At 41.4% G+C, this 19,889-nt stretch overlaps 2 protein-coding genes across 5 annotated transcripts in view; both read left to right on the top strand.

The window, feature by feature from the left end:
• The window catches only part of MAPKAPK5 (MAPK activated protein kinase 5), a 39,540-nt gene extending 29,078 nt beyond the window's left edge, over positions 1 to 10,462 (top strand). For 2 of the 4 annotated variants that reach the window (XM_082667598.1, XM_082667597.1), the window contains exons 10-14: positions 1,001 to 1,121; positions 3,655 to 3,785; positions 4,049 to 4,170; positions 5,530 to 5,634; positions 7,499 to 7,711. In XM_082667598.1, the coding sequence (XP_082523724.1) occupies positions 1,001 to 1,121; positions 3,655 to 3,785; positions 4,049 to 4,170; positions 5,530 to 5,634; positions 7,499 to 7,593 (574 nt within the window). In that variant the 3' untranslated portion in view covers positions 7,594 to 7,711. Of the gene's footprint in view, positions 1 to 1,000; positions 1,122 to 3,654; positions 3,786 to 4,048; positions 4,171 to 5,529; positions 5,635 to 7,498 lie in introns of all 4 variants that reach the window. The other 2 variants (XM_082667600.1, XM_082667599.1) reach the window with 2 other exon arrangements.
• Positions 10,463 to 12,047: 1,585 nt separating this feature from the next.
• LOC309831257 (disintegrin and metalloproteinase domain-containing protein 1a-like) lies at positions 12,048 to 14,585 on the top strand (the record flags this gene model as incomplete). Its single annotated transcript, XM_082668300.1, has 1 exon — positions 12,048 to 14,585. One exon carries the CDS (start codon positions 12,048 to 12,050, stop codon positions 14,583 to 14,585), a length of 2,538 nt encoding a protein of 845 aa, XP_082524426.1.
• Positions 14,586 to 19,889: the final 5,304 nt, after the last annotated feature.

Raw genomic sequence — 19,889 nt, 5'->3', positions numbered from 1 at the left:
AAGGTTACAGAGAACATGAAAGAGCAAGTAGGCATGTTGTCCTGACTCTGATGTTTGGAATGGGAGGCTATGTATTTGGAAGAAGGTGCTGTAAGAGGCCCAGGGAATATGCTGGGGTGAGCTAGGAATTGCATTAGGATAAATGTACAAGATGTAAAGAACTATGGTCAAAAAGCCGATGGTACAGAACAATACATTAGGCTTAGAAGGAAATGCCATCCCCTTCTCAGAGATTAGATTTTTAGCTTTTTGTTGTTGTTTTGTGTGTTTTTTTTTTTTTTTTTGGTGGTACGCAGGCCTGTCACTGTTGTGGCCTCTCCCGTTGCGGAGCAATAGGCTCCGGACGCGCAGGCTCAGCGGCCATGGCTCACAGACGCAGCCGCTCCGCGGCATGTGGGATCTTCCCGGACCTGGGCACGAACCCGTGTCCCCTGCATTGGCAGGCGGACTCTCAACCACTGTGCCACCAGGGAAGCCCTAGATTTTTAGCTTTTGAATGTCTTTGAAATAAAGGGTTCATGTCCTGCCAAATGGTGACAAGAGTTTTATCACAAATAGCAGCCTGGATTTTCAGAACCGTATGACCCCTCGACTAATTTTACAGTCACTGTTAGCCAAAAGAGCACTTTGAGTCCCTTTTGGAAATTATAGCCCACTGTCCTAGAAACATTAGTCTGGGGATTCAGTGTCTCAGGAACTGTAAGCCATATGTAAGATTACTTTACTGAACCTAGAACTCAGTCTGAGGTATCACTGGACTAAGCCTTTTCTTACCATTCTTATCTCAATTTATTTAGTATAGAAAGAACTGCCTAAGGACAGAGTGCCCTCACAACTAACGGTTAGGGACGAGAGCCCCACCTCTGTCCTGCAAATAGAAAGCCTAGGCTTGTAAGAGTTGGTGGAAAGTCAGAAGCTGGAGCTGGTTAGAGCCAGACCCAGGAACTTCCCGGCCTCTGGAAGCAACTGCATGGCAGCCCTGTTGGCCTTTTCTCCACAGGCTCTTGAAGGTCAAACCAGAGGAAAGACTTACCATCGAGGGAGTGTTGGATCACCCCTGGCTCAACTCAACTGAGGCCCTGGATAATGTGCTACCCTCTGCTCAACTGATGATGGATAAGGTTTTGAATGATGCTTATTTTGTTGGCCGAAAAGGCTGTGTTGGGAAGGAATGCTGAGGCTTGACTCAATGAGGGGTTAAAGGCAAAACAATGCAGAGCACACAGTCTTTCCCAGAGAAATATCTCTGGTCTTCCAAAGATCAGGATTGGAAATAAAGAGATTATTTCCGTAAAAGACCAGATCAAGGCCTGGTAAATACACTAAGGGAACACTCCAAGGACTATCCTTCATATTTGTGCTATGGGGTTGGGGGCCCAGAGCAGTATCAGACACCGTTCTTTTGCCCAAGTAGTTTAAACAAGACTGGTTGGAAAGACCAATAAACACAAAACAAAGAGGGAACATTTTCAGACATCAGAGCTTTTGCATGCTAAATTTTCTGTGAGTGCTATGGAAATTCAGAAAAAGAGAACATCTTTGAAGGGCTGTAATTAGGGAAGGGTTCCCAAAGAGAAGGCAAAAACCATCACAATTATTAACTATTGTGTGGCATTTTTTAACCCCTTTACATGTTTAACCCCTTTACATGTAATGAAGCCTGACTTCATTGATGGGAAGTTGGTAAAATGGGTGTGGCAGACCTGGCTTTGAAAGTAGACAGAGGGGTTTAAGTCTTAGTAGGACATAATTGAGAGGCTATTGTAGATTTTTGAGAAGAGATTTGCGACAGGGAAGGTGTTTAGGGATGGTTAGTCAGACTTGCAGACTTGCCAACCTAATACTTTTACAATAATCTAGAAGCTGAGAAGCTGCTCTAGGAGCAGAGAAGTAGAGATGAATGAATAGGCTCAATATTTTTGAAGACAAATTTCTACAATTTTTGGTGACTGACTAGATATAAGGCGACAGTGGGTGGCATATCTGGTGACACCATTGACAGAGGGAAATCAGGAATGAGGCTGGTTTTGGGTGAAGGGAGGTTTCTTAGGTTTTAGATATTGTTTAAGGTGGTAGATGGATGTGTGGTGTGGAATCAGAATGTGGCTGAGAGGGAAAGGCAGTGACACAGACTTGAGTGTTACTGACTTAGAAGGGATGGAGTTGAAATGTAAGCGAATAGGAAAAAAGAATGCTAAGACCTCCCTTAGTTTAGCTGGAGTATGAGAGAGAAAGGAGAGCTAGAAGGAACAGAGTTTTCTGCTATCTCTGATTTGTGTGCAGTTGTCTTCCTGGTTTAAATGTGCCAGTAGTCCAGAAATGGTTTGTTTGGTCAGTCCAAAATACAAAAGGATTACTTACACCCTCTGGTTGTCAGCAATTGAGTGTTACATTGTGGCTTTCCTCAAGATCTTGAAATGGAGAAATAAGATTGCCTTCTGGAGTTACTTTAAGATTAGTGTATAATGAAGCCAAGTATGGATATGCATAATCTTCTTAATGAGGAGGAATAGCTCCTGGGCCTATAAGATGGAACTGCAATGTGACAGTGTATTCCCATTTTTAAAGAAATGATGTGGTCAAGATGCAGGCTGGTCAACTTTGGAAGTGTAGAAAAAATGTCCACATATGCAGAAGCTGAATAGTGTCCATCTAAGCTGTGCCTAAGAGATGGAGCCTGAGCTCACAACCTTGAGGTGTTCCCATCTTTTTGGTCGGGCTATCACGGATAAGGAAATAGATTCAGGGGTCTGGGGGTGTGTAGCCAGGGCCAGTTAGTATAGTTCTCTTAAATGAGTTCAAACTCTTCCTGATCTAATTGCATGCTTACCAAGGAACTATTTTTGTAAATTGTCAAATTTTGTTATTGAAATTCAAACAACACGGAGGTATATAAAATAAAAAGCAAAAGTTCCCTTTCATTACCCTGCCTCAGTCTCACCCCTCAGAGGTGAGGTGACCTATGGCTTGATGTATTCTTCCTGATCTTTTTCTGGGGAGACACACACACACTCACAGAGTTTGTCTTTTTTTTTAAATACAGAAGTGGGATCGTCTCATTCTTACAAAGCCTTTTCTGATTATTTGCCTTCCCTTATTGGTCTGCCCGTAGTAAGAGAACACACTGGTCATAAAGACAGACTTGAAGAGTGCTAGACCTTATGACAGTTATTTCTCATTGTAAATTAATTGACTGGCTTATAGATCAGTTTGTGAGGGTCTACTATGCTCACCAGGTGAAATGCTTGGGGTTCTGAGCCATCAGGGCTAAGGTGACTGTCTACACCATGGGGGCAGTGAGTAAATGCCAGTCAGGGAGGCTTCTCAGGTGGCAGCCTGCTAGCTTTTCCCCTGATGTACATGTATGACTCTCTTTACACTTGCCCTTGCCAGTGACTATGAGTATGAGCCTTGTTAGTATTTCTTACTTGCATTTCTGTCAGCCCACAGGAAAGAAGGGCTAGCTGTTGGCCTGGTATTCCCTGGGCCCTGCTGATCCATGGGGAGGAGTCCTCTGCCTTATCAAAATTTGTATACTGCCAGCATAAGAATGAAATTGCCACCTTAGTTCTTTGTGATTCTCCTTCCCACTGTCTTAGATTGGCTTTTTAGGTGCCCAGAATGTGAAAAACTGATGACAGTGTTTGCATTCAGGCGGTGGTTGCAGGAATCCAACAGGCCCATGCAGAACAGTTGGCCAACATGCGAATCCAGGACCTGAAAGTCAGCCTCAAACCCCTGCACTCTGTGAACAACCCCATTCTAAGGAAGAGGAAATTACTCGGGTAACTGAGCTTATTTCTTCAGTTCTCCCTCATGGCTGGTGTGGTTGAGTACAGGGTTCTGAAAGGTCAGCCAGGGGTCTGCCCTTTTTTGTCTCTTAAGAGGGTGGAAAGGATATGTTCTTTAAATAGCATCAGAAGTTGGAGATACTCTATAGTTACTTATTTATCTGAAAAATCTGTTCCTTATGTTTAGCATTAACATCTGTTAAGAGTTGGGTTTTGGGGTCTCACCTTGTTATTACCTCTCTCCCAAACTTCTAAAGCACCAAGCCAAAGGATGGTGTTTATATCCACGACCGTGAGAATGGAGCCGAGGATTCAAATGTTGCCTTGGAAAAGCTCCGAGATGTGATTGCTCAGTGTATTCTCCCCCAGGCTGGTAAAGGTCACACCATTTATGAATGCTCTGTGCGTGTCTGTGTGTGTGCATGTGCACATGACTAAAGGAGTGGTTTAATTTGAAGTTGTCTGTTTCATCTTTGTGTTATAAGAAAATAAGTACAGTATATAGTTTGTGCCCACTGAAAAGAATGGACAGTGGGAACTCAGAAATGTGAGGCTCTGGCCCACCTTTGGTTTCCTGTAAAATTTCTAGTTTCGGTGTAATTGCCAGCGTCAGACACAGCACGTAATTTTGTATTTTCCTAGTTTGTTAATGAGATTACAGGATAGAGGATGGAAAATGGAAAATGTGAACAGGGTCAGGATTAGGTTGGGAAGGTCAGGAGCGTTGGGAAATACCATATCCAGAGCCCTTAGAGTACAAGGCTGTCATTAACTTGTGAATATAAAGAGACGATCTCCCAAGTTCAGAAGTGGCCCTGGCTGCTACTTGTATCATGGGCAGGGTGGGACTTAAACAGAAGTCCTTTCGAGTGAGAGCTCTCTTTCAGTATGTTCTCTTTCCACCTAATGGGGTATGATGGGCTTTTCTCAGCAGATGAATGAGATGCTTCAAGTAGTAGGCCAGGAAACTGTTGAGTTGACCAGTCTTCCTAGATTCCTTGGCTTTTAAGGGAACTTACTAGTGTGCCTCAGGTAGTCTTCCAAAGTAAGAAATGAGCTTAGGAGAAAGAAGGTAGCCCACTCAGCCTTATTCTCCCTCTCGCTCATGGTCTCTTAAGTTAACCAGGTGCTTTTGCTCAGCAATAGTCTGACATCCTGTGGGATGCCTATTTCCCATCCCCCAGTGCTAAGACTCTGGGGGCATCAGGGAATTTGTGTGAGGTGGTCAGAGCAGGAAGAGTTGAGAAACCAGAAGCAGTCTACATCAGTGGTCCCCAACCTTTTTGGCATCAGGGACTGGTTTCGTGGAAGACAATTTTTCCATGGACTGGGGGCGGGGGTGGCGGGGGTGGTTTCAGGATGATTCAAGTGCATTACGTTTATTGTGTGCTTTATTTCTATTATTATTACATTGTAATATATAATGAAATAATTATACAACTCACCATAATGCTGACAGGAGGCAGAGCTCAGGTGGTAATGTGAGCGATGGGGAGTGGCTGTAAATACAGATGAAGCTTCCCTCGCTTGTCCACCGCTCACCTCCTGCTGTGTGGCCCAGTGGTTGGGACCTCTGCTCTACATGTAATGTAGGGACTAGAAGTAATGATAGTCTGGTAAAGCTTGCACCTTTAATCATCACTTCTCAATAAGTTGGACATCATGTCCTTCCATCTCTGACACTAAAATCCCATGATGCTGCAGGAAAATGCAACTTCTTCTTCATCTTTATCAACAGGAGAGAATGAAGATGAAAAGCTGAATGAAGTAGTTCAGGAAGCTTGGAAGTATAACCGGGAATGCAAACTCCTAAGAGATACTCTGCAAAGCTTCAGCTGGAATGGTAGGAGTCTTAATTATGCCTTTCCCCAGGAATGCAGAGAAGTAATTGTGTTTAGAATATGTAGGATCTCTGGGGGCTGAGCTGGGACTGTTTTCAGGTAAAGTAGGGCTGGCGAGTGAGTGGAATACTGTGGGACAGGGGGTTAGCCCTACAGTAACTGCCCAGGCGTATCTGGACATCTGGCCCTTTCACTTGTTTTCCAGAGTTCAGATGAATTATGTGTCGCAGATTCATTGCTGCAGAGCCCCCGTCACATACCACTTGGGCAAAAAAACAGTCAGATCTCAGAACTCCTTCCAGATACCTGAACTGTTCACTGGGTCATTAAGGAGCAGTATACTCTGAAGGGGAGAAAGAGGGCAAAGTACCACAGAGTCCGCCCTGCTGATCTGCTTAGCTTAGAGAAGACCTGTTTCACTGAAGAGTAGAGAGTGCCAAATCTGCTGCTCTTTGAATTTTTTTCCCCACAGGCAAACAAGGTACAGGTGTGTTTTTTGAGCTGCTTTTGTATTGTCTTTCTACTTTAGCAGACTAAACTAGACTTAAGGTCTAGGATGCTCAGGGAAGGAAGCAAACTCATTGCCTAGCTTGATTCTTGGACATGAGAAATCCAAAGTGCTAGCCTGGCCATTCCCATACTTGGAGGAGATTAGCTTCCCTAGGATTTTTTTTATTTTTTAAGATTTTGAAATATCAATACAGAAAAGTGATCACATTTGAAGTATGCACGTCCGATGAATTTTCACAAAGTGAACACTCCCATGTAACAAGCACCTAGAACATGTAGTGGAGCATGTGCCCTCTTTTAACTGCTACCTCCCTCCTCACAAGGGTAATTATGATCCCAGTTTCTAGCAGTGTATATTAGTTTTGCCTGGTTTTATATTTTATGTAAGTGGAGTCAGAGAAGTCTGTGTTCTTTTGTGTCTGGCTTCTTTTAGTCAAGATTATATTTGTGAGATTCAACCATATTGTTGTGTGTAGCAGCAATTCATTCTCATATATATGTATGTAAATATATATATATTCTCTCTCTATATATTTTTCTCCATATATATATACACATATATATTTTTTGTATTTATATTTATTCATTCTGCTGTTGAACGGACATATGGGTTGTTTCCAGGTTTTGGTAATTAAGGAAAGCACTGCTATAAACACTCTTGTGTACATCTTTTATGAATATTTTAATGAACTCATTTCTCTTATGTATCTAGGATTGGAGTTGCTGGTTCATGGGAATATTCATCTGTTTAGCTTCAGTAGGTACTGCCACCAGTTTTCCAAAGTGGTTGTACCACTTTACACTTCCACTAGCAGTGTTTGAGGGTTCTAGTTATTCTATATCCACACCAACCCTTGCTATTGTCTTTTTCATTTTAGTCATTCTGATTAATAAGTACTACTGGTATTGCGTGTCATTTTACTTTGCCTTTCCCTGATGACTATGAGCTTAAGCACGTTTTAATGTTTATTGGCCATTTAGATTTTGTTAAGTGCCTATTCTTTTGCCCATTTTTCTGTTGAGTTGTATCTCTCTTATAGATGTGTAGGAGTTCTTTATATAGTCCGGATATGAGTTCTGTTGTCGACATACATATCACAAAGAACTTCTCCCTCTTTGTGGTTTCTTGCTGTGCTGTTGTACTGAACATTGGATTTTTACGGCCAGGTTAATAAGCTGCTCAGTTCTACTTGAAAAATGGGGGAGTTGAACTGCTTTTGATCAGTGTTGGTGATGGTTCCTCCATGGTGAGGGTGAATTTGACACTGGTGAGATGTACCTTATTGGGTCCCTGTCAAGAATCTTATCACCTCCCAAACAGTTTGGAGACTGACCTTTTTCTTTTTTGGGTTTCAGGTCGTGGATTCACAGATAAAGTAGATCGACTAAAACTGGCAGAAATTGTGAAGCAAGTGATAGAAGAGCAAACCACATCCCACGAATCCCAATAATGACAGCTTCAGACTTTGTTTTTTAACAAGTTGAAAATTTATTCATTAATGTATAAAGTAATTTGTATGTAAATTAATAAATCATAATTTCATTTCCACATTGCTTAAAGATGCTGTATAAATTTAGATACAGGATTTACTAATAGTATAGTTCATTTGTTTTTAAGAAAAGCTCAGTTCCTAATATATTATTACTTTAGGATTGTTTAGTCATATATGGTAAAGCTGACAGATGGTATTGTCAAGCAAGATTGTTTTATTTGTAATAAAGTATACAAAAACCATTTGCCAGTGGTAGGCAAAGGACCAACTATACTGACCTTAGTAAACAGTTGAATCAAGTACTGTGGAATCTGATTTCAATTGCCCTGTGTATTTTACTTTCTGCACTATCAGTGGATTAGCTCTGGTGCCAAGAAATTTTTGTGGATCCATGTTGCAGACTGCTTGCCTGTTACAGGGTGCCACCTCCCATGATGGAAGAGGCAGGGAGTTGAGCCCTCATTTCTCTTATCCCTAATTCCCTAGAGAAGAGTGGTAATACTCCTTTTTTGTCATATTTTTTTAAAAGGTATTGGTGTATTTCTTAAATCTAATGGGATTCTCTGTTGAGTTTATTCTTTTCATGTTTAACCAGAGCTTCAGCCCTCCCACCTCCTTTGAGATCCTACTTTGTCCTCTCCCTTTCCTGCAGCCCTCACCAGCTCCATTGCTTCTTATCTCCTTTCCCTGTTCTTCTGGCCCCTTTTATGGGATGATTTTTCTGAGAAAGTTACATATCATAAAAACTGGACTATTGGGTTAGCATCTAAAGATGGTCCAAGTTTTTTCTCTTAAAGCTACCCTTTTTCTCTAACATTTCTGCCTGGGTTTCATGGTGGCATCCCCTGGGATGCATGTATTTTATTTATCACCCTTCATTTTCAGGAAGCATGGTTCTGGCCCAGAGATCAGATACTGGAATAGAAAACAAGGCTGGGTGCTTTTCTACTTTGCTGTTGTACATATCGGCATCCATAACACACCATTTTTATTTATTTTTTTAGCAGTTCTTGATTGGTGGTTCTGTGTTGGTAAATGGGAGAGCTAATAGGCCAACTCCAATTCACAGAGGAGAAGAAAAGGGTCAGTAGGCTCAGTTATTCAGTTTCATCCCATCAAATTCTCTTCAATCAAAATCAACCCCCCAGAGCTCACTTATTTTCTAACTCTTCCACTTTGCTGAGTATGTCTTCAGGGTGACATTTGCTTAGTATGTCCCATGTGTGTGTGAATGACTGTAGGAATATATGATAAAAACATTAAGTATCTCTTAGAAATTACCTTACACATTGGTTCCCTTTTACTTTGGAGAGTTTTAAATTCAAGGCATTTTTTGAGGTAAGGCTCACTAATCTTCGGTGATTGATAACTGCTACAAATGGATAACCTGTAAGGAGAATTCAATACTTTTTTTTTTTTTTTTTTTTTTTTGCGGTACGCGGGCCTCTCACTGTTGTGGCCTCTCCCGTTGCCGGAGCACAGGCTCCGGACGTGCAGGCTCAGAGGCCATGGCTCACGGGCCCAGCTGCTCTGCGGCATGTGGGATCTTCCTGGACCGGGGCACGAACCCGCGTCCCCTGCATCGGCAGGCGGACTCTCAATCTGCACCACAAGGGAAGCCCGAGAATTCAATACTTTTAAACATGGCAAAATCTAACAGGCAGCAGAGAAAAACAAAATGTTTTCTTATTTACTAACCACAAAACTTAGCTGAGAGTTGAATTAAGGGTTGAATAATTCTGTTTTTTCAGTGAAATGCAGTCTTACAAATCAAAATCACTTCTTACAATCAGGAAAAACTCTGCACTTGTTTCTGGAACAACTGAATACCTGTTATTTTTCTTATCTTACGGTAGAGGTTCAGTGTTCACTTGGGAGAGGAAGGCAGTAATTAACTTTGTTACTCTTTTTCTTCAGAGGAATCTTCTAGCATGCCCAGTCTACCATTAACTTCTCAAATTTGTTATCTGGGTGTCTTCTAGAGGCTCAAGATGATTTCCTTCCCTGTGTGGTGAATTTTAGGCATGATCTAAAAGGGTATCCAAAAGATTCTTCCTTTTACTCTGAGCAGCAGTTGCCCGTGTTTCTTTAGTTTGAATTAAACTGGCCGCGAAAATGAGTGCTGTATCCAGACAGGTCCATGCTGAAAGTTTGTGAATACCCTGGAGGATGCTCTAGCTGTTGTAACTCAAAAGTGGGTCCTATCCTACAGAGAGCTCCTTGACAAAACAACAGCTTCCAAAAGACTTAGCAATGTTTGGTCTTTAAAGTGGAGTTTTGTTTATGGAATTTGTTTGTAGGCCAGTAGCAAATTCTGCTTTAACTTTACCAGTCAGGTTTACTAATAAAACATTCACATGTACTGGAAGTGAAACAAAATCATCCTTGTCTCTTTTGGCCTGTCTGTCTAATGCCTGTACCTGCAGGAAGTTCACACTGTAAGAACAGTTCTCATAGGCAGGAGGTTAGAGTCTTCAGTTTTCCTACATGATTTGCTAACCCTCTGCTTACTATAAAACCATTACTCAAATACCTTTAGACTTTACCATAGTTATTAATCTGCTTGATGCGAAACAACTTTTGTATTTTTCTGGCTAATGTATTGTATAAGCTATAGGAGAACACCTGTGAGAAATTTATTGTCTGAAACATATGATAGGAGGAACTGCTTTTTAAAAAGAGTTTTGTTTTTGTATTCATTTGAGATAGAACAAGTTGAAGGAATTATTGGTTGAAGAAGTCAAATGATTTAAATCAGATCTTGTGTGTGAATGCTTGCGTGCGTGTGTATTTATTGAAGAAAATGTGTCTCAATTTGAGAACTGGAAAATTGGATATTTGATTTTAATTATATTTTTATTTATTTAAAAAAGTAGAAGTGGTCTTTCATTATTGATTTTTTTGTCCCACAGAATGACTTAAATTTTCCCTGCCTGTTTGGTTAAGACACAGGGGAACATCTTAAATCTGTGATAATTTCCAAGTTACATAATTTTAAGAGGCTTTCCTCTTATACAGAACACAAGGAGAAAAGAAATCCAGCTGGAAATCATTTCACCATTTTTGCTGTAAATTTTTTAATATGTTTGTGATATGATAGTATTAATTTTCTTGCTAGATGTGGATGATTAATTTTTTCATCTGTATTAGGAATTAAATATTATTAATTGGGGTTAATGAGTTGATCTACTCTCATGCTTATATCTGAGCTCTTGTAGTACTATTCCATTCTCTTTTGAATTATATAAGGCATTTCTCCATTTTTGTGTGGTACTTATAGCCATAACCCTTATTTTGAAGGTTTTATATTGTAGATATTTGACTTAATATAAAATTATTTTTATGCAAGATAAAAGATGTAGAGTCTTTAGTTCATCTTATGATGCAAAGGAGAATAACTGGGCAAGGAATGTGGTTAAATAGGGCTTTTTTCCTTTTAAATTTATACTGCTAAATACACCAGGAGATCAACATCAAAATCAAATCCAAGGACTTCCATAGACATTACAGTTCAATTTTAGTTATGAAAGCAAAGAAGTCTTTAAAAAGCTCTTATACCGTCCATTTTTATTTTCTTGATGAAATGGTAACTAGATACCTGGTTAATCAGAGTTTAGTTTTATTCCAGACTTTGTTTTTATGTTGGGAGGAACTGAACTTTGATCTTAGTCACTTGTAAGTCTCCGTAGTGAAACTGAACTCCTTTCATTTAACACTTAGTACGTTTGTGCATTAGGAAAACTTATTAGAGGAAAATTATGTTTATATGCAGACACAAAGTGGCTAAACTCATCTGTTATGAACAAAAGTTAATGAGGGAGAATTTGTGCATCCACATACAAGTTTTCTTGAATTAAAGGAGAAAAACCAGACCCTGACAAAGGAGGGCTGGACTGAAAAACAGTACCCTCAATACTACAGAAATGAGGAAAAGAGGTAATGGGCAACAGAGAGCTTCGTCCTGCTCTGAGATCCCGAAGAATCCCCATCCCCTCCCCCCTGATCTCCTGCCAGAATGTTGGGTTTCAAAGAATGCGCAGATTAACGGATATCAGGAGTAGCGTGGCCCTGGGCTGAGGATAAGGATAATTTACCTGAGTAACAGTCCTGGCTGAATCATTACAGGCCTTCTACTTGGTATATCTCTGTGTAAGCGTAAAGGGAACTTAGCCAAGGAGCATTAAAACCATTGCTGTTGGAAGGAAGTCATATAGTAAGGAAACCACTGAAGGCCAAGAGAGAAAAGCAAGAACAGAAACACAGCCCCAAGGTCTGTAAGACTCAGAGTTGGGCAGTGCCCACCCATAAGGGAGCCAGCATAGATCTGAAGTGAATACCTGTGACGGAGGGTCTGCGTGTCAGGGAAAGCTGCTGCTGCTGGACATAGGCCCTGCATCATCAACTGATTTAACATGGCAGCGTCTGTGACACACTCTGCCTCTATACTGCCTTCTCTACGGAAAAACCAAGTGGCCTTGAAGGAGGGTAAGATGAAGTTTCAGACTTGGGCTCAGCAGAAGAGGGATTTGAGGCTGGGGCCAGTGCCAGGATCTTCATGTTTCAGTTTGAGGATTGTGTTGCTGTTGGTGATTTCTCTGCCAAGCTTGTACTGTGATCTGGGATCAGTATATTACTCTTCCTATGAAACAGTCACCCCCAAGAGTCTGACAGTGGAAGGAAGGGAAGACCAAGTGGAAAAGCTCTCCTATGTGCTATTTATGCAGGGCCAGAAACAGCTGATTCACCTGAAGGTGAAGAGAGACTATTTTGTGAATAACTTTCCAGTCTTCAGCTACCACAATGGCATCCTGGGGCAAGAAATGCCTTTGATCTCACATGACTGTCATTATGAAGGCTACATAGAAGGAGTCCCAGGTTCTTTTGTTTCTGTCAACACCTGTTCAGGCCTCAGAGGCGTCCTGATTAAGGAGGCAAAATCCTATGGCATTGAGCCCATTCACTCTTCAAAACGGTTTGAACATGTGTTGTACACCATGGCCCGTGAAGCTCCAGTCTCCTGTAGTGTCACTTCCAATGACAGCCAAGTGGCATTCACCAGCCGGCAACAAGAGAGCAGCAAGCCTCGCAGTCGGCAGGTGCCATCCTACTTGTGGTCACATACCAAATACGTGGAGATGTTTGTCGTGGTCGACAACCAGCGGTTCCAAATGTGGGGCAATGACATCAATGAGACAGTCCAGAGAGTAATGGACATCATTGCTCTGGCCAACAGCTTCACTAGGGGAATAAACACAGAGGTGGTGCTGGCTGGAATGGAGATTTGGACCGAGGGGGACCTCATACAGGTCCCAGTGGACCTGCAAGTTGCACTCAGGAATTTCAATAGCTGGAGACAAGAGAGGCTCTTCCATCGTGTGAAGCATGATGTTGCCCACATGATCGTTGGACACCATCCTAAAGAGGATACGGGGCAGGCATTTCTCAGTGGTGCCTGTTCAAGTGATTTTGCAGCAGCTGTTGAATCCTTCCACCATGAGGATGTCCTCCTGTTTGCAGCGCTCATGGTCCATGAGCTTGGGCACAACTTGGGTATTCCGCATGACCATTCGGCCTGCGTTTGTAAAGATAAACCCTTTGGCCTCATGCGTGAAAATATCACTAAAGAAAGTGGCTTCAGCAACTGCAGCTCTGACTTCTTCTACCAGTTCCTCTGGGAACATAAAGGGGCCTGCCTATTTAACAAGCCTGGGCCCAAAGGCCGCGTACGGAGGGATTCTCGCTGTGGAAATGGTGTTGTAGAAGAGGATGAGCAGTGTGACTGTGGTTCTGACTGTGACAATCACCCATGCTGTGACCAAACATGTAGGCTGAAGGAGAATGCAGAGTGTAGTGATGGACTCTGCTGCGTTAAATGCCAACTGAAATATAAGGGATTCATGTGCCGTCCTGCTTTGGGGGAGTGTGACCTCCCAGAGTATTGTGATGGTTCCTCTGGAGAATGCCCCATAGACAGCTATAAGATAGATGGTACAATGTGTGATAGAATTCACTATTGTGCTGGAGGTCGCTGTAAGAACCCTGATAATCAGTGCATGGATATATATGGGTTCTCTGCAAGGTCTGCCCCAGAAAACTGTTACATTTCAATGAACAGAAGAGGGGACCGGTTTGGAAACTGTGGTATTACCAACTCACCTAGGTTAAGATATTTGAAGTGTGTAGATGATAATATATTTTGTGGGAAACTTATATGTACAAATGTTAGACAGGTACCACAAATCAAACCAAATCATACACTGATCCAGGTCGCTCATGAAGATGACTGGTGCTGGAGCATGGATGCCTATAACACTACTGATATCCCTGATGATGGAGATGTACACACTGGCACTCTTTGTGCTCCAAACAAAGTCTGTGTAAATTACTCTTGTACTGATTATGCTGTGCTCAAGTATGACTGCAAACCAGAAGAAATGTGTAATGGTAACGGAGTTTGCAACAATTTTAGGCACTGCCATTGTGAGGCTGGCTATGCTCCCCCTGACTGCAGAGGTCCAGGAGATGGTGGTAGTGTAGACAGTGGTCCACCTGGCAAACCAACTGAAATTCAAAGTGTAGGTGTAGGTGGCGGTTCTTTTCATCGTAGCATTGAGTTTAGAAATGTTGGCAAGCTAATTTTCATACTCCCTTCATTTCTTTTAATATTGTTGTTAGTTTTAATATTTTACATTACCCTCAGGGCTGTAAATGAGTCAGTAGAGACCCTAGGGCGTACCTTGGAGGAAAGTTCAGAGGAAACCACTAGTAAGGGATTCTTAACGGAGTTTCTACCAGTGGGGCTACAGGAGGAGGAGTCAGAAGAGAAGGACCAAGAAGAGGAGGCCCCCCCACCGGAGGAGGCCCCCTTGCCGCCGCTGGAGGCTCCCCCGCCGCTGGAGGCAATGCTGCTGCCGCCGGAGGCCCCACCACCAGGAGAGCTAGCACCATAAGAGGTAGCAGGTGAAGGAAAAGGATAACCAAAGGCAGAAGTGTATTGGTGGAAGAATCCAAAAATATCGAATATCTCAAGCACTGAGTGGGAAAGAGGGGCTCAGAGAAGCAAAGGTGAAGTGAGAATTGATGGCTCCTGTAGCTCTGAACAGGATATATAGTCTACAGAAACATACTAACATGGGAACAGAGACGCCCCTGCTTTCAGTATTCATTTTAGTAATTTGGTTATATGTTCATATATGAACTCATAAAATATTCTATATTTTTGCTTTTTTCCCATTTCATGAAACAATTTTATTTAAGCTCTTCTCATGAATCATACCTATCAATATCATCATTCATTTGGGCCAATTTCTGATCTGAAATTACTTTTCAGGGCCTACCATCTTCCATCTACATTGTTTGATACACAGTATTATCTCTACCTATGACTATCACAGGGTCATTAATCCCACTCATAACACATTATCTTAAAAATGTTATCTGTTGAGTAATCTAATTTGCCCCAAAAGTTGCTATTCACGAATTAAAGGTAATTTAAAATAAATAAAAAGCTATTTTAAGATGAAGCATCGCTTCAGACTCCATACAGCCTAGTCCTTGAGGCTTCTTTATTTTGGGGCTCTCTTGGAAGGGGCTACATCTGATCCAGGGTTGTCCAATCACCCTGGGTCTGGGTGCATGGGGGAAGGGGAGCAACTTAGGCAAGAGACAACCTTGTCTAGTGCAGAGTTAAATTGAAAGTATTAATTGTTCCTTCTTTTCTGTTTTTCGACTTTACTTATTATATTTATTTCTCATTTCCTTTTTAAGTTAACATATTGTTGACTGACAGTCCAAAGGAACAGCGCTTTGGAGGGTAGTCAATTGTCTGTAAAGAGAGCACAAAGCACATACAATAAAACATGCATTCTGTGCAAGACACTGTGCTACTTTACATTTGTTGTCTTAATTTAATCCTCCCATCCACCCTATGAGACCTCCATCCTGTACATGAAGAAACAGAGACCAAAGACTTTTGCTCTAGAGTTGATAAGGGGTGGAACCTGCATACGGCCCCACGTATGACTGAATCTACATTCGCCACTGCCTCGTGAGCCTGTTCCTTTAGTAAAAAAAAAAGTGAGCAGGAAGACAACTGACATGTCCTTAATTGCCCAGGTGATTAGTGATGTTGAACACCTTTTCATGGACCTGTTGGCCATCTTTATGTCTTCTTTGGAAAAATGTCTATTCAGATTCTCTGTCCATTTTTAAATTGGACTTTTTTCTTTTTGATATTGAGTTGTGTAAGTTCTTTTTATATTTGGATATTAACCCCATATCAGATATATGATTTGCAAATATTTTTTCCCATTCGATAGGTTGACTTCATTTTGTTGATGATTTCCTTTGCTGTGCAGAAAGAAGCCTTTTAGTTTGATGTAGTTCCACTGTTTTTTCTTTCCTTTTTTAATATTTACTTATTTATTTGGCTGCTCCGTGTCTTAGTTGCAGCATGCAGGATGTTCATTGCCACGTGAGGGATCTTCCTTGAGGCATGCAGGATCTTTAGTTGCAGCACGCAGGCTTTTAGTTGCGGCATGTAGGATCTAGTTCCCTGACCAGGGATTGAACCTAGGCCCCCTGCATTAGGAGCATGGAGTCTTAACCACTGGATCACCAGGGAAGTCCCTAGTTCCACTTGTTTTTGCATTTGTTGCCTTGGCTTTTGGTGTCAAATCCAAAAAGCCATTGTCAAGGCCAGTGTCAAGGAGCTTACTGCCTATGTTTTTTTCCTAGGAGTTTTATGGTTTCAGATCTTATTTTCACATCTTTAACCCATTTTGAGTTAATTTTTGTATATGGTATAAGATAGTGATGCACTTTCATTTTATGCATGTGGTTGTTCAGTTTTCCCCTTTATTGAAGAGACTGTTCTTTCCTCATTGTATATTCTTGGCTTCTTTGTTGTAAATTAATTGACTATATATGTATGAGTTTATTTCTGAGCTTTCTATTCTGTTCCATTGATCTATGTGTCTGTTTTTATGCCAATACCATAGTGTTTTGATTACTATAGCTTTGTAATATAGTTTGAAATCAGGAAGCATTATGCTTCCAGCTTTGTTCTTTTTTATCAAGACTGCTTTGGCTATCTGGGGTCTTTCATAGTTCCAAAAAAATTTTAGGATTATTCGTTCTATTTATGTGGTAAATGTCATTAGAATTTTGATAGTGATTGCACTGAGCCTACAGATTGCTTTGGGTATTATGGAAATTTTTTTTTTTTTTTTTTTGCGGTACGTGGGCCTTTCACCATTGTGGCCTCTCCCGCTGTGGAGCACAGGCTCCAGACACGCAGGCCCAGCGGCCATAGCTCACGGGCCCAGCCGCTCCACGGCATGTGGGATCCTCACGGACCGGGGCACGAACCCGTGTCCCCTGCATCGGCAGGCGGACTCTCAACCACTGCGCCACCAGGGAAGCCCTATTATGGACATTTTAACAATAATAATTCTTCCAACTCATAAACACAGAATATTTTTCTATTATTTGCATCTTCTTCCATTTCCTTCATCAATGTCTTATAGTTTTCAGTGTATAGGTCATTCACCTCCTTGGTTAAGTTCATTCCAAGTATTTTATTCTTTTTGATGCAATTATAAATGGGATTGTTTTCTTAATTTCTCCTATGATAGTTTGTTATTAGTGTATAGAAACACAACTAATTTTTGTATATTGATTTTGCATCCTACAACTTTACTGAATTCATTTATTAGTTCTAACAGTATTTTGGTTGAGTCTTTAGGGCTTTTTATATATAACATGTCATCTGCAAGTAGTGACAGTTTTACTTCTTCCTTATTTTTTTTTTTTTTTCCCCGTACGCGGGCCTCCCACTGCTGTGGCCCCTTCTGTTGCAGAGCAGGGCTCCGGACGTGCAGGCTCAGCAGCCATGGCTCACAGGCCCAGCCGCCCCGCGGCATGAGGGATCCCTCCAGACCGGGGCACAAACCCACATCCCCCGCATCAGCAGGCAGACTCCCAACCACTGCGCCACCAGGGAAGCCCACTTCTTCCTTTTTGATTTGGATGCTTTTATTCCTTTTTCTTGCCTAACTGCTCTGCCTATGACTTTTAATACTATGTTGAATAAAAGTGGTGAAAGTGGGCATCCTTGTGCTGTTACTGATCTTAGAGGAAAAGCTTTCAGCTTTTTCACCACTGAGCATAATGTTAGCAATGGGCTCAAATTTCATTCTTTTTTTTTTTTTTTTTTTTTTGTATGCGGGCCTCTCACTGTTGTGGCCTCTCCCGCTGCGGAGCACAGGCTCCGAACGCGCAGGCCCAGCGGCCATGGCTCACGGGCGCAGCCGCTCCGCGGCATGTGGGATCTTCCCGGACCGGGGCACGAACCCTTGTCTCCTGCATCGGCAGGCGGACTCTCAACCACTGCGCCACCAGGGAAGCCCAAATTTCATTCTTGAGTAGAATTCATCATTTGGGGTGGGTGTAGACCAAAATCTCACTGAAGTGTTCTCTTAAAAAAAACAAAACAAAAAACAAAGGCAATCTTTCTCCACCAATGAAAATGCTGAGCAACTTTAAAATAATTTTTCACCTGCTTCTATACATAAAGCTGTCAAAATATTTAAGCTCCATTATTACACAACCTAAATGTACAATGTTAGATGAATGGATAAAGAAGATGTGGTACATATATACAATGGAATATTACTCAGCTGTAAAAAGGAACAAAATTGGGTCATTTGCAGAGATGTGGATGGACCTAGAGTCTGTCATACAGAGTGAAGTAAGGCAGAAAGAGAAAAACAAATATTGTAAATTAATGCATATATGTGGAATCTCGAAAAATGGTACAGATGAACCTATCTGTAGGTCAGGAATAGAGTTGCAGACGTAGACAATGGACGTGTGGACACAGGGGGGTAAGGCGAGGGTGGGACGAATCAGGAAATTAGGTTTTACATAAATACACTACCATGTGTAAAATAGCTAGCTAGTGGGAACATGCTGTATAGCACAGGGAGCTCAGCTTGGTGAGCTGTGACGACCTAGATGGGTGGGATGGCAGAGTGGGAGGGAGGTGCAAGAGGGAAGGGATATAGGTATACATATAGCTGATTCACTTCACTGTACAGCAGAAACTAACACAACATTATAAAGCAATTTTACTCCAATTAAAAAAAAAAGGCTATCTTCCTCCAGCAACAAAAATGATGAACAACTTTAAAATAATTTTTCACCTGCTTCTATACATAAAGCTGTCAAAATATTTAAGCTCCGTTATCACACTCCATACTACATGTCATGGCTCCAGGTGATTACTCGGGAATGAGGAGATGAATCTTTCGTAACCCTCCCCCCAGAAATATGCACACTCCACCACCTTATGTTCTGTTATGGAAAATCTTTCTAATTCCAGATGCTGATTGGTGGGGGGAGCTAAATACTTTGACTATGACCTTACCTATGAGATAGATTTTGTGTCTTTGAAACCTGTAGCATAATGAACTATAATTACAGACATTTCAAATTCTCAGTAGTTTCTGCTTAATCAGAGTCAAAGGCAAAATCTGCATTTACTTGTGGGAGAACCTTTCGGTGAAATTTTAAGATAAAACTCAAGGCCTATTCCTCACTAGAGTGGTTGAGACATGATTTATATACAGCTCGACTAAACTTAAAGATGAGCTGTCTTCAGTGTAGGCAAAATTACATCCTTATGGAGCTCATTGTAATGTTGATCACTGAGAAGGAAGGATTTTGTTGAGAGAAAAGTTGGAAGTTGGGGACCTAGGGTTTGTTTAAGAGGGTCCAGGTAAAGGACCGAGGCACAAGAGGCTGGAAGATACTGCCCTCTGGAAGATTGCTGCCTCTTGAGTTTTGATGCATTGATGTCACACATCCATTATCTCCTGTTTTCTGAATTGTAATCCCTGTTATTTTCAGAAAGCCCAGACCCAAATACTTTTTAAAAATGGGATCCTATCCTACATGCTCCATTTATTTTGGACTCCCTCCCTTTAAGAAGATGCTATCTTAATTTATTTCATGATCATCTCCTTTTACCCCCTTCACTGGCTGCAGCTCTCCTCACTTTGTTCTTGAAAGTCACTGCTAACTTAGTGTACAACTTTCCATATCCTTTTCCATAGTCATGTAAGTATACATATATAGAGTGTGTATATATATATATATATATATATATATATATATAGTGTGTTTTAGGGGTAATCTTTTAAAACTGAGTTCACATTATTTATATTCCTTTGAATCTTGCTTTTCTCTGCATA

Source organism: Grampus griseus, assembly GCF_964374135.1.
Source record: "Grampus griseus genome assembly, chromosome: 12".
Classification (NCBI taxonomy): Eukaryota; Metazoa; Chordata; class Mammalia; order Artiodactyla; family Delphinidae; genus Grampus; species Grampus griseus.
This window is presented reverse-complemented; position numbering and strand designations above follow the sequence as displayed.